The sequence below is a fragment of the Gymnodraco acuticeps genome, unplaced genomic scaffold (assembly GCF_902827175.1).
Source record: "Gymnodraco acuticeps unplaced genomic scaffold, fGymAcu1.1, whole genome shotgun sequence".
Taxonomy (NCBI): domain Eukaryota; kingdom Metazoa; phylum Chordata; class Actinopteri; order Perciformes; family Bathydraconidae; genus Gymnodraco; species Gymnodraco acuticeps.
In genome coordinates, this window is record NW_022990981.1 from 3,503,112 (window position 1) to 3,515,186 (window position 12,075).

General features: G+C 42.2%; 1 protein-coding gene and 1 long non-coding RNA gene across 4 annotated transcripts in view; both read right to left on the minus strand.

The window, feature by feature from the left end:
• Positions 1-361: 361 nt before the first annotated feature.
• Positions 362-2,886, minus strand: LOC117559069. The gene is made up of 3 exons (XR_004570916.1): positions 2,571-2,886; positions 2,213-2,309; positions 362-476 (listed from the first exon to the last, which is right to left on the minus strand). It is a non-coding gene; the product is annotated as an uncharacterized LOC117559069 (long non-coding RNA).
• A 753-nt stretch (positions 2,887-3,639) lies between these two features.
• The window catches only part of hdlbpa (high density lipoprotein binding protein a), a 49,182-nt gene continuing 40,746 nt past the window's right edge, over positions 3,640-12,075 (minus strand). For 2 of the 3 annotated variants that reach the window (XM_034235557.1, XM_034235559.1), the window contains 12 exons: positions 10,542-10,760; positions 10,026-10,247; positions 9,704-9,922; positions 9,447-9,585; positions 9,208-9,359; positions 9,033-9,137; positions 8,580-8,714; positions 8,242-8,385; positions 7,966-8,145; positions 5,719-5,835; positions 5,460-5,603; positions 3,640-5,031 (listed from right to left, as the gene is read on the minus strand). In XM_034235557.1, coding sequence (XP_034091448.1) covers positions 4,942-5,031; positions 5,460-5,603; positions 5,719-5,835; positions 7,966-8,145; positions 8,242-8,385; positions 8,580-8,714; positions 9,033-9,137; positions 9,208-9,359; positions 9,447-9,585; positions 9,704-9,922; positions 10,026-10,247; positions 10,542-10,760 — 1,866 coding nt within the window. In that variant the 3' untranslated portion in view covers positions 3,640-4,941. The remainder of the gene's footprint in view (positions 5,032-5,459; positions 5,604-5,718; positions 5,836-7,965; positions 8,146-8,241; positions 8,386-8,579; positions 8,715-9,032; positions 9,138-9,207; positions 9,360-9,446; positions 9,586-9,703; positions 9,923-10,025; positions 10,248-10,541; positions 10,761-12,075) is intronic. The other variant, XM_034235560.1, reaches the window with a different exon arrangement.

The following is a 12,075-nucleotide window of genomic DNA, read 5'->3' on the forward strand; positions in this document are numbered from 1 at the left end:
ACCCACCCTCCTCACGGAGACAGAAGGATGGTAACTGGACTGCCTCCGCGATGGTCATGTTCCTCTGGCTGTGTGGACACTTCACCTCCAGCAGGGCAGATGGCTGCACAAGTCCATCGGGTGATGCTCCCAAAACACCCGACTCACTCACAAAGAGACCAGACTCGATTCGAACACTGTCACTTGATGCCTCCACAAAAGCCTTCACCCCTTCGGCCTCGTTTACAACCCCCCAGTTGACAGTTGGCGATGTCTCTGGCCAGTGGGTTGTATGTCTCCTCTCGCTGTTGGTAAAGTTGAGACACCGGCTGGACTACTTTGGAAGTGCCAGGCTTCCTCCACTGGCACTCAACATCTGTGGAGCTGATCTGCCACATGGCAAATATTGCCAATGCTGCAGCGTGGCTGCATTTGTACATCTCCTGTGCACAATCACAGACAGCGCTCTGCATCGCGCCATCGTCTCCCATGCAGATCTGTAAAAATAAAGTAAGTACCATTTGTTAGCATGCTATAATAGATTGAATGAGCAATAATACAAGGATGGTCCGGATCTGGGGGTGGGAGGGTTTATTTTTCCATAGTTTTGTCCTCTTGTCTTTTGTTATTGTTTGTTTTTTCTGTATTTTTTGTAATTTGTGTTGTATTGGTTGTGATTGTACATTGTATTTTTCTAAATGTGTATGAATACATTTTTTAAAAACATTTGATCAACAATAAAAAAGGATTTGGTCAGGATCTAGACTCAGTGTGTAGTTTATTAATTAATCAATGCTCTCTACATTAGGAAAACACATACCGGTGTACCAGAGGGAGTCACACACAGCTGTGCCTAGATAACCAAAATCCTTGAATCGACACACAGCAAATCAACTCAAATGACACAACGACAAAAAGGAGATCACACATACAGTATAGTCGATATAAAACTGGCCGCTTCAATCTGAAGAGCAACTAAAACAAAACACGGGAGTGTACCTTGTTCTTGTGAACACTAGCTATCCAACACTATCCACAGCATACAGAGAGACCACGAAGTTCTTAAGGAGAAAACTAGTTGTTAAAACAAAACACGTTACTGTACCTTGTTAGCTAATGTTAGCTAGCTGACATTAACGTTACACATTGCACTCATATTACTCACCGAAACCTTGTAAAGCCGGTCCCGCATGCTGGCTCTTACAGAACCGACTAACTCCCCTTTCAGATAGGTACAGCTCTCAACGTGCCCAGACTTGTAGTGATTGTCACCTCGTAAAATACTTTTATTCTCATTCTGAAAGAATGTGGTGAAATGTGCTAACGTGACGGCCATCTTTATGTTGGTGACGCGTATTGTGCGAGACGAGAGACCTGTAGTTCACTGAGCGGTTTCACACGAAAAAATGTGTAACTTCACAGTTTTACGACACATTTTTATTTTTTTGACTTGCAAAATGTTCTTTTAAATTGACAAACATCATATGTGTCATTCGTGGCACAATTCAAACGGGATCAAAAGATAACCTTTCTCTCTCCATTGACTTCAATGTATAATTTTCCGCTTCCGGGGTCCCATGGAGGCTTTCGGAAGGGGAGGGACTTCGCCTCTCTATTCTCATTGAGTATTTTACAAAGAGTGAAACAGCGCCCTTCTAGATGTTATGGTGAAACAGTAGATTGCACTCTCTGTTGCGAGAGGAGGCCAGCCAAAATTGACTTCCCTTGGTGAAAAAAATTGAGGGATTGACCAATCAGATGAGGCTCACGTCATGCCTCACAATCCAATCAAATCGCTTCAACTTCAGTTCGTACTGTATCACCGCCCTTAAAAAGTAGCACGCAACTGAAGCAAGTGCAATAGACCTATCGCTAAGCCACGCCCCCTTTGAAAACTCGGACAAACAAAGCCGACCGTGAATGACTCTTGACAATGGCCGCGGGGGGAGTTCAAGTTAAAATAACATTAAAATAGAAGCAAGAGCTAATAAAAGCAACAGCAGATGAAAGTTAACAGTTAAAAGCAAGAGTAAAAAGGTAGCCATGTATTTCTTTATATAAAATATCTAATCTTGTTGCCTGTCGTGTGTAGTGGTGACTGTTGTGTAACCATTGAAATGATAATATGATGTTGAATGTTAGCAGTGGTGGTCACTACATTAAATCTATAACTATAACTGTCCTTGTTGGTCATCATTTTCACTGTTATGCACCTGGCTGACTGTAGCGTTACCTTCTTTTGGGTGAGGGTCTGTGTCTTTTCGGAGCAGCACACACGAGAGCCCGGATGGGATCTGATATTCCAGAGTTGGCTTCCCATCTCTGAAGTGCTTTGAGGTGAAAAGACAGTTAGCAAAAGTTAGCTAAAAACACCAGCTAACTAGCGAGGACGAAAAGTCAGACAGCAAACGTTGATGTTGATAACACTGTAGCTAGTTAGCTGGCTAACAAGTTGGCAGCTAACGTTAGCTAGCTGGGCTGGATATACGCTAGCTAGTTGGCAGTCAAAGTCAATCGTTAGCAAACTAATAGTTTGGTCTACGTTTCTAATACATACCGTCAAATATGATGTCTTTATGAATTGACCTTACCTTTGAGCAAACATAAGTGTCCTTGATAACTGTCTTCACATTCAGTTGTGTATGTGGTCGACGACACAGCATAATCCACCGCTTGCATTTGTCGAGTTTTCTTTTGGGCTTCGGAAAAGGTACGAAATATACTCCTCCATCCAGTCTTTCAGGGTACCTGGTGTCCGAAATTACAGGTACCCCACGCACACCGTTTCACCATCAGATATGAGCTAGATAATAAACATAGAAACTGAACTCTTCACAGTGGTTTCGATCACAGACGTCTGGTTTTGGTTTGATGCGCCCCACAAACGGCTTTTCTGGTGATGTCCGAGTTTTCTGTCAGGAGGGATTTTCGCTGTGATATGATTGGACAAATTCTATTTGGGGCGTGGTTTAGCGATAGGTCTATTATGGAGGGTGGAGATTTGGAGTATTTCATCAAAAATAATTTTACTAAACTTCCGCTACAGCAGCAACTAAAAACGAAATCTGATGACAGGCCGATGCCCAAACTGGAGCTGTGTACAGAGAGGGGAAAAGGAGCGAATCGGACGTAAAACTTTAAATAATAAACTGCGGATTTCTAACATTTGACATTTCATGTGGCCGGACTGAGTCAGTTTCCAGGGCTGAATGTTAGTCCCAGTCCGCCCCTGGAAGCAGCCCATGTCTCCTTAAATATCCTTGCGTCAGCGTCTCACGTGTTGGGCGTGCTCTCTTCTGACCATATTTGGAAGTACAATTTTCGCGGCCGCAGCTAGACCCTTCTCAGCCATCGTAGTCTCGTGTCAGGTGGGCTAACAGTGAGTGTTTAAAATGCAGGAAATAAAAAAAAAAAGGAACTCACCTTGTAATAAACCCGCAAGAGAAAAAGTATTTGAGCGCAATACTGTTTCAGAAATAATCCTTGATGTGGTTTAGAACCATGTTTAGAACAGGATGGCGTTTTATCACAGCAGAATTGAACTTTATCTCCAGTAGAATTCTGATCAGGCATTAGCTCCGCCGCCTCCTCTTTTTTTTTTTTTTTTTTTTTTTTTAAAAAGCTAAGGACCCAAAAATAAAACAATCCGGACACAAAAAACAGATTTTCAATTTTTATTGACTTTTTGGACAATTTATTTTCCAGTGTCATCCGTAACCGTATTTGCATAATCTTTCATTCAATGCTAGTAGGATATAGACCAAGGTAGTCTGATGCAAGATGTGGAGTTAGCAGCTAGCAAGCTAAATCCACACTGCTCAGGCAACTCATAATAATAACTGAGGGGCAAATGTTCCGAGGGCTTTCAAAGGAACAACATACCTTCCAGAAGTCCATTAAAATGCATCTAGACATCATCTCTACCTGGTTTGTATCTTTCTAGTTGTAAGGCTGATAAAAAGGGCCATTGCTATTTAACAGACAGACTGCATAGCAACTGGAAGACAAAGGGACTGGACACTGACCCATTACAGAGGATGAGTAACACAGGACATCACTAAGACAGATAGTTGGCACAAGATGGTCTGCTTTTCTGCTCACAAACAGTCATAGTATTTTTTGTAGAGGGATTTACTTTTGAATGTCAAAAAAAGTTCATTCAACAGTTAGTGTGAGATTTGATACGTTGGAGCTCTAGACCTAGTGTTGTGAAAAGTTTAGTTCTGGCATGATCTCCAAGCATCTGGCAGTTTGAATGGGTGCCATTCTGCAGTGGCTGAAATCACCACCCCCCCCCCCCCCCCCCCCCCCCCCCAGTAAAGTTTACAAATGTATAAGGCTACAAGGTACGTGCCACTACTTGACCATAATCACAGAAGCACAGTTAACAAGCAAATGGAAAGATGTGACAGGACAACCACTACAGTGTGCTCGAGGGCGAACGACTGACAATTTTCACTCAGCTACATGAGTAAAGCAGGCAGGGGGTGAGTAACTGAAACAGCTGGCCCCTCCGTTGGTCAGGCATCATGTTTGAACATGTCTCCAGCAGTAATTCAAACCCTTAACCCCGCCCTGCGAAGGCAACTAAGATAAGGGCAGCTAAAAAAAAAAAAGTGATGTCTGGCCAGCGTTGAATTTGGTATAAGAGTTCAAACCACAATGTTATGTCAGCTCTAATCAACACTTTAATGTCAGACTGTGTAGACTTATCGCAACATCTGTCTCTTTTTTCTTTTAAGCATAAGACGGCATTATTTAATGCAGACACAAAGCTCACAAGTCAATTACAGTATTTGAAAGCACTTTTAGACTGATGAATCTGCGGGGACAGACAGGGATAAGTACAGAGAGAAGGATGACGTTCTCAGAAGTGAAGACTTGTAGGGTCAGCGGTCAGTCCAGGTCAAGAGGGGGACGATGAAGGAGAAGATTGTGTCCGGTTTACTTCAGCAGCATGGCTTAGAAGCGCTTGGGCCCCCAGGGGGAGGACTTGGCTGCCACCGGGGCTCCAAAGCTAGGGAAATCCTCAGAGCTGCTCATGTCAGGGGCCTGGAAGAGGAAACACCATTTAGCAACATAAAACTACCACAGTTGATTACTTTTATTCATACACATTTGTATTTGTATTACAAGTTTCAGGTCAAATTATTTGTTCCATTTTGTTGACATATTTGAATTAAATGTTGTACAGGGGGACATTTGGATATCTCTTTATATCACTCCATAAATCAAAAAAAAGAACTGTCAGCAATACAAAAACCTATTTACACTATGTTTTAGGAATAAGTAGTGATCCAGTCCATGAATGAAATATGAACTAACCCCTCTGTAACAAACATTCAGAATATTAATGGAAAACAGACTCAATTTGAAAAAAGGAACTTTAAAAAAAATATATATATAAAATATGCCAAACTCTCAAAATTAACTGCGAAGTTACCATTTCTACATTCAACCAGGTGAACTTGTGGACTCACCTTCTCGCTGCCAGTGGTCCAAGGTGCCTCGCGCACCACGAAGCCTTTGGATGGGCCACGATGTTCATCCATGGCGCCAGCAGCGCCTCCCCCAGGAGGCCTCATGTAAGCCATCTTTGTCTCATTCTCCACAGCATCTCCCATCTGGCAAAAGGTGGCAAGACAAAAAGTGTCAATGCCAGTCAGGAAACAGTAAGGACTACAGGCATTTCTTATACTGTACAAATCTACAGTTGTCATGTGCGCTAAAAAAGCTTACATATTCCTCTTCCAGATTAAGAAGGTGGTCGATTGCTTCATCCACGAGCTCAGGGCGACCTGTGACTGTAACCACGTTCGGGTCTGCAGATCCACTCTGAGGAAACCTGAGATCAACCTGAAAAACATGCACACCAAGCCACATCAAATACTGAACACCTTTTTTTAAAAGTTATATTTTGAAACTTAAGATGGATTGCACATGCACTGCAAACCTTAAAACATGTTGACATAACCCGGAAGAACTGTATGAAACCTTACATATAAATATCAGTTAAACAGGACATTACACTGCCAGCTGCCTGGTACAATGTCGGTTGGATGTCCCATCGAGCCAATGTGTGATTATTCATTTGAGAAACACATCTCGAGTTTAGCCCAGAGAGGGTGCCTGGGACAAAGCTGACCTGGTTCACGTTCATTTTGTAAAACATTTCCATGTTGCCCTCTCAGGTAAGCACCCAAGTCACCATAATCACACTGGGTCGTCATGGGTAACCATGCTTTCCACCTTTATAACCTCTAGACCAGGGATCTCCAACACGTTGATCAGCTTTTCAGTAGCTCGCCGCTTGATTATCGATTATAGCGTAGTAAGGTTGCTTCTTGATTTTTCGGCCGCGGCTGGACAATAACGTTTTTTTATTTTAGAATTGTTTCTGTCACACGAATATCAAATCGGTCCGTGACGCAGAGATCAAGGAACAGATGTGACAGCGGCACAGCGGCACCACACACGGACCAGTCTGCTTTCTCCAGCAACACCAGTCCAGAACCAACAGCAGAATGACCCGCTCTGAATCAGGCCGTGTCGCTGCAGCTCAGAGACACAGGGATTTGTGTTTTTTGAAAAACACTCGTTATCGTCAGGTTTTTGGTGGATTTAATCAAGTCTCGGATTGCAGAGTATGAATGTCCTCTTGCTATTTTCAGTTGATAAATACGTGTGTAAAGTTTGTGAAGGCAGGAGGAAAAGAGCTTCCGCGATCACCGTCTCCTGTGTTCCTCCAAACCCCGCCTACTCCCTGAAAATAATGAGTGACAGGCTGATAGTGACCCGATAGAAACTTTATTATTCACTGATTGAGATATAATGAAGCTAACTTAATCTCATACATTCATGGGATTTATGTAACAGTAAGACAGAGAATGTAAGTGTGCACCCACATGCACTATTTTTGTTTTTATATGCCGTTGTAAATACTCCTGTTGTCTGCTGTGTTCAGACTCAAGTCCTGTGTGTCCACATTCAGGACATTCAGTGTCCTTTTTAACAGAAGACCGTTGCTAGAAGCTGCAGCTAGACTGCAGAAGTATTAGTTTTTGAGGATGGAACCATTTCACACAGATATAGGGAGGCTAGAGCTATACAATTAATTTATTATGGTTTATAATTTAATGTCAAGACGAAGAAAAAGATGGCTGAACTGTTCAGTGTCAATCCCATGGAGGTGGAGGTTATACATCTTTAAAATCATGTTCAGCTTAAGTCTCAGCAAAACTCACAACATTTCTGGAGCCTTGTAGACTCAGACAACTCAAAGAACATTCACCAAGCAGCACTGAACATGTCTGCTTTATTTGGTTCTGTTCTACAGACCTTTGTGAAGCAGCTTTTTCTGACATGAATGTCATGAAATCTAAATACAGAACAAGACTGACTGATGAACATTTAAATGACTCTTAGAATGAACCTAAGTGGGTACACTCCAGCAGACCCCTCCATGGTGGACTCCATGCAGCGCCAGTCATCTCACTGACTGTAAAAAAGAGTGAATGCACTTATTTTACACATGTGCCATAAGATGCTTGTACGGTGGTGATTAAGGACATTATTATGTGAATGTTCAGTGATGTACTTATGTGGGCCATAATAATAATAATAATAATAATAATATGTGAGAAATTGTCGTTTTCTTGGACCTTGATGTGAAGTTAAGATTTTTGACAAGCTTTAGTTTCACACGTGTACAAAAGTAGCTTAATTCAACTGATGAGGGCTATGTGAATAAATGTAAGCGATGCAAGTAGCTCTTGGCCACTTTCATTTTTTCAAAGTAGCTCTCAGATGAAGAAAGGTTGGAGACCTCTGATCTAGACATCTTGGAAGAAGCCTTTTGCTTACCTTGTTCATGTTTATTGTTTAAAGTAGAATGTATAAGAGTCCCAATCCACCTCCCCCAAACCAGACTGCCCCAGCTGGGTAGAAACTAGAGTAGAAACCGTCCTGTCCTCTGAGCAGCCTCACCTTAAACTCGTCCATGATCTTACGGATGCCCTTGCCGCGGGCTCCGATGATGCGGGCATGGACCCTGCTGTCCAGGGTGATGTCCTCAGAGATCATCTCCTCCAGCTCGTCCACTAAAGCTTGGATGGCATCTCGTGCTGCTATGGCTTTGTGCTCATACCCTGTAATAGTAATCTGATCCTGCGGAGAAACGGCAGCAAAGTCAACATGACATGGAAGAACATTTTGATTTCATCCTCCATAACCTTCATTAGTAATTAAAAAAGAAAGCGATACCTGGTTTTCATCATTCTTCTCTGGGAACTGGATGTTCACATCGTGTTCCGTGCGGATAGTTGTTATGATTGCACCCTTGCGTCCGATGATTTTAGGGTGATACTTAGGGTCCACAGTGATGGTCAGCTTGAAGCTCCTGAGTGCCTGTAGAGGGGTAATGGTCACAATAATCCAGGTCAGTTTGAACTGTAACCCATTTCTACTCCTGCCGATACTGGTGGTTGGTTATTACGGTCTTTCCTCATTCAGTTTCATCATGAGGGTGTCCTTTAAAAAAAAGGTAATCTCAAAGAGAACTTAGTACATGAATCATCCACACCGCAGAGTGAAACACTGACCCGATCCTCCTGCTCGGACTGCAGCTCTTTGACGCGCTCCAAGAGGCCCTCTTTGGCGCGGTCCAAGTGATTGGCCAAGCCGGTGATGGAGATTTTATCAGACTGCTGCTCAGGAGCAGGCACTTGAATATTAACCTGGTGGCAGAAAGCGAGGTCACTCTTTAAGTCTCTATTTCAGGTGTTTTTAAATTAATAAATATAATACACATATGAATCACAACAATAACAGGTCATTTCAGCTTACAGCTCTACATTTAAGAGAATGCCGTTTGATCAAATAGTTTGTTGATGCATGATCCAATATTGCAATGGTCATTGCCATTTTTTTCTTGACATGATTTTACAGGTTAGCTTATATAACAATTCAATAAAATGTACTTTCATGAACTCTGGATTGGAAGCAAAATAAAAAACACATTGTGCCTCCCTGTGCCTTAACCATGAATAACACACCTCAAATTCGTCCATCATCTTGCGAATTCCACTTCCTTTCTGTCCAATGATGTAACGATGAAGCTCAAAAGGCACTTCCACCTCAATAGAAACAGGAACCAAGGCCTAAGGAAAGGAGAAAGTTAGGAAACAGCTAAACACTTTGGAGAAATATGATGTTGTTATGAAGGCTAACCTTCAGTGCTTCCACGGCGGCCTCGCAGCGCTCTTTGCGACCAGAAAGCACAATGATGTCACACTTTTTGGGTAAGTTTGGATCGACGGGCTCCTTCACTTCTCCGTTGGTCTCGCCATTCTCCTGAATGGGTTCCTCTGCAGGAGGTGCTGCTAAAAAGTGAATTCAGACAAGGTTTGATGAGAACATTAAATGTTATGACTCCCCATCCTAAGTGTTCACACTGGTCAGGCGTTTACCTTGTGGGTCCTCGCGCTCTGGGAACTTAATCTGTACATTGTGATCTCTAGTGATCTGCTGGATACGAGAGCCTTTGGGACCCATGATAGAACGGTGGAACTTCTGAACAATCACACACTCAATGGTCACCTGAGCATCCTGGAAAAGAGAAATAGGAGAATATGCTACATTTTAAAAAGAAAGAGGTGTGGGGGGAGGGGGGGGGTACATACCATAAAAGAGCATCTTAGCAAAACAAAACGTCAAATAGACTAACCAAGTCCTCAACGATCTCCAGCATGCGCTTTTTGGCCTGATCCACACAGTCTTTGGCTCCTTTGAGGGTGACCTTATCGCTCTGAGTCCCAGTGCGAGGGAAGCTCACCATCACGCCACCATACTCATCAGCAAGGTCCCTTAGGACCTGGCCACGGCGAGCCACAAAGTAGCGATGATGTTTTGGATCAACAGTCAAAGTATCCTCAACGACGTTATCCTGTAACCAAAGAATATATGTATTTAATCTCCAGGCATCGTAAGAGCACCAAAAGCCTCATCCTCTCTGTCCTGCTGTGATCAGAATTCATTCTGAGCCTTACCAGACTCTTGATGAGCTCCTCCAGCTCCTTTGTGGCATCCCGCACGGCTTCTTCGGTGCCGACCACAGTGATGAGCTCCTGGTCTTTGTCCTCCATGGTGGGGAAAATGATCCTGGCCCCGGTGCTGTCTCGAACCTTACGGATGTTTCCACCACCTTTCCCTATGAGGAACTTGTGGTATTCCGGCTTCGCACGCAGCTCCGCAGTGTGACTCTTCGTTTGCTGAGGGAGAACATTAAAAGAAAAATTATTTCTAAGACAATCATTTTTCACAATTCAACCTCAATTATGAGGTCAGCTCAAAAAGAAAATTGTATTAACTGCCAAGTTAGACCGGATGGGGAAATTCCTTCATGCTCATGCGCTTAACATGAGTTAATCTTTAGGGAGCAAAACTAATTGCAACCTTCATTTACCTTGCCATTTTAATTTTAAAGCTGACAGGAGAGTGAAAGCGGTTCTTAACATGTAGTTATGTAGCACCCATAAAGCACAGCAGCAGCTCGTTTCACAAACCTTCTCCTCTGCCAAGGCCAGCAGTTGCTGCTTGGCTTTCTCCACCTCTTCTACAGGTCCTCTGATGGTGACCTTATCAATCCCTGAGCCCTCGGTGGGAAAGTGGATGTGCACACCGCCACACTCCTCCATGATGGAGCGCACAAAGCGGCCCTTCGACCCAATCAAGGAGTTGTGCAGCTTGGAGGGAATGGACACCTCGACTTCAGTGATGTTAGCCTGGACACAGGGAGACCTTCATTTAGCACAGGAACCAGATTTGGACACATGTGCCAAAGCTTTGGAAGGACTAATAAATGTTAGATATTGGCAATATATAATCAATATATTCAATGTTCTGCTGCATATGTAAATGTACATATATTCTCACTATTCTTTAAGATGCCAACCCATTAAGAATGTTGAAATACTGATTTCAAATTGACCATTGGAAGTGGAAAACGAAAACGAAAAAAAAGAGTCAAAAAATAAATATTTAAATATATACAAAGTGATAATAATAATAAAAAATACATTTCCAAGACCAAATTGACTTTAAAATTATAGCGGATATCTCATAGTGTCACTCAAAATATCAGCACATTCTAAAGAGGGATTTCAAAATGAAAGCCCTTTAAGAGGGTCATATACGTTGTTTTATATCACGCTTGTATGATCACACACACACATCAGAAGGGTTAACCCAGTGTTTCCCATACATTGATTTATTTGTGGCGGGCCGCCACAATTAAATATCGTCCGCCACAAATGGATCTCAAAAAAAAAAAATGTTTGTGGTCTAATGGATAGTGAGGTGGGTTGATGATCGGAAGGTTGCGAGTTAAAATCCCGCCTGGAACACCACTCAGGGTTCTTACACCTTTTCCAAAGTCAAATTCAAGCACTTTTCAAGCATTTTCAAGGTGCATTTTCAAGCATCTTACAGCTGTTGTAAATTACATATTTATATACACATACTTATACTCAAATGATTATTTTCCGTACCTCACATTAAATCAGATGTTATTTATGCTATACAAAATGAAATGTGTGTTTCATAATAGCATTCTAGTTGAGGATGAAAAATTAAAGAAAAGAAAACTAAGTTTAATATTTCAAAATGAGTGACCCATCTGTACGTAGACTGGGCATCCCATATAACCTGGCTGAGCCAAATAACTTTTCAATACATTATTGATTACTATTTTTGAGGTACTTTTAGGTTGGCAGTAAACACAAGTCAGAGGTAAATGGTGTACTTCTACTCCACTATATGTATTAATACCTTTAGTTACTTCACAGATCTGGATGAATGATGTGAAATCTAATCAAGTGTTGAATCAGACTTTAGTTCCACCTGGAGTAAATCCACCAGCTACCCTGCAGTATACAAAGTCATTCAAACTAGCTGCACCTTTACCAGCTTTGAGAACACTTTCATGATCAATCATTATAAAACATATCATATATATTATTCTGAAATGGACCAATCTGCACAACGACTACTTTTACTGTTGCTACTTTCACTATATTTTGATGATAATACTTTTCTACT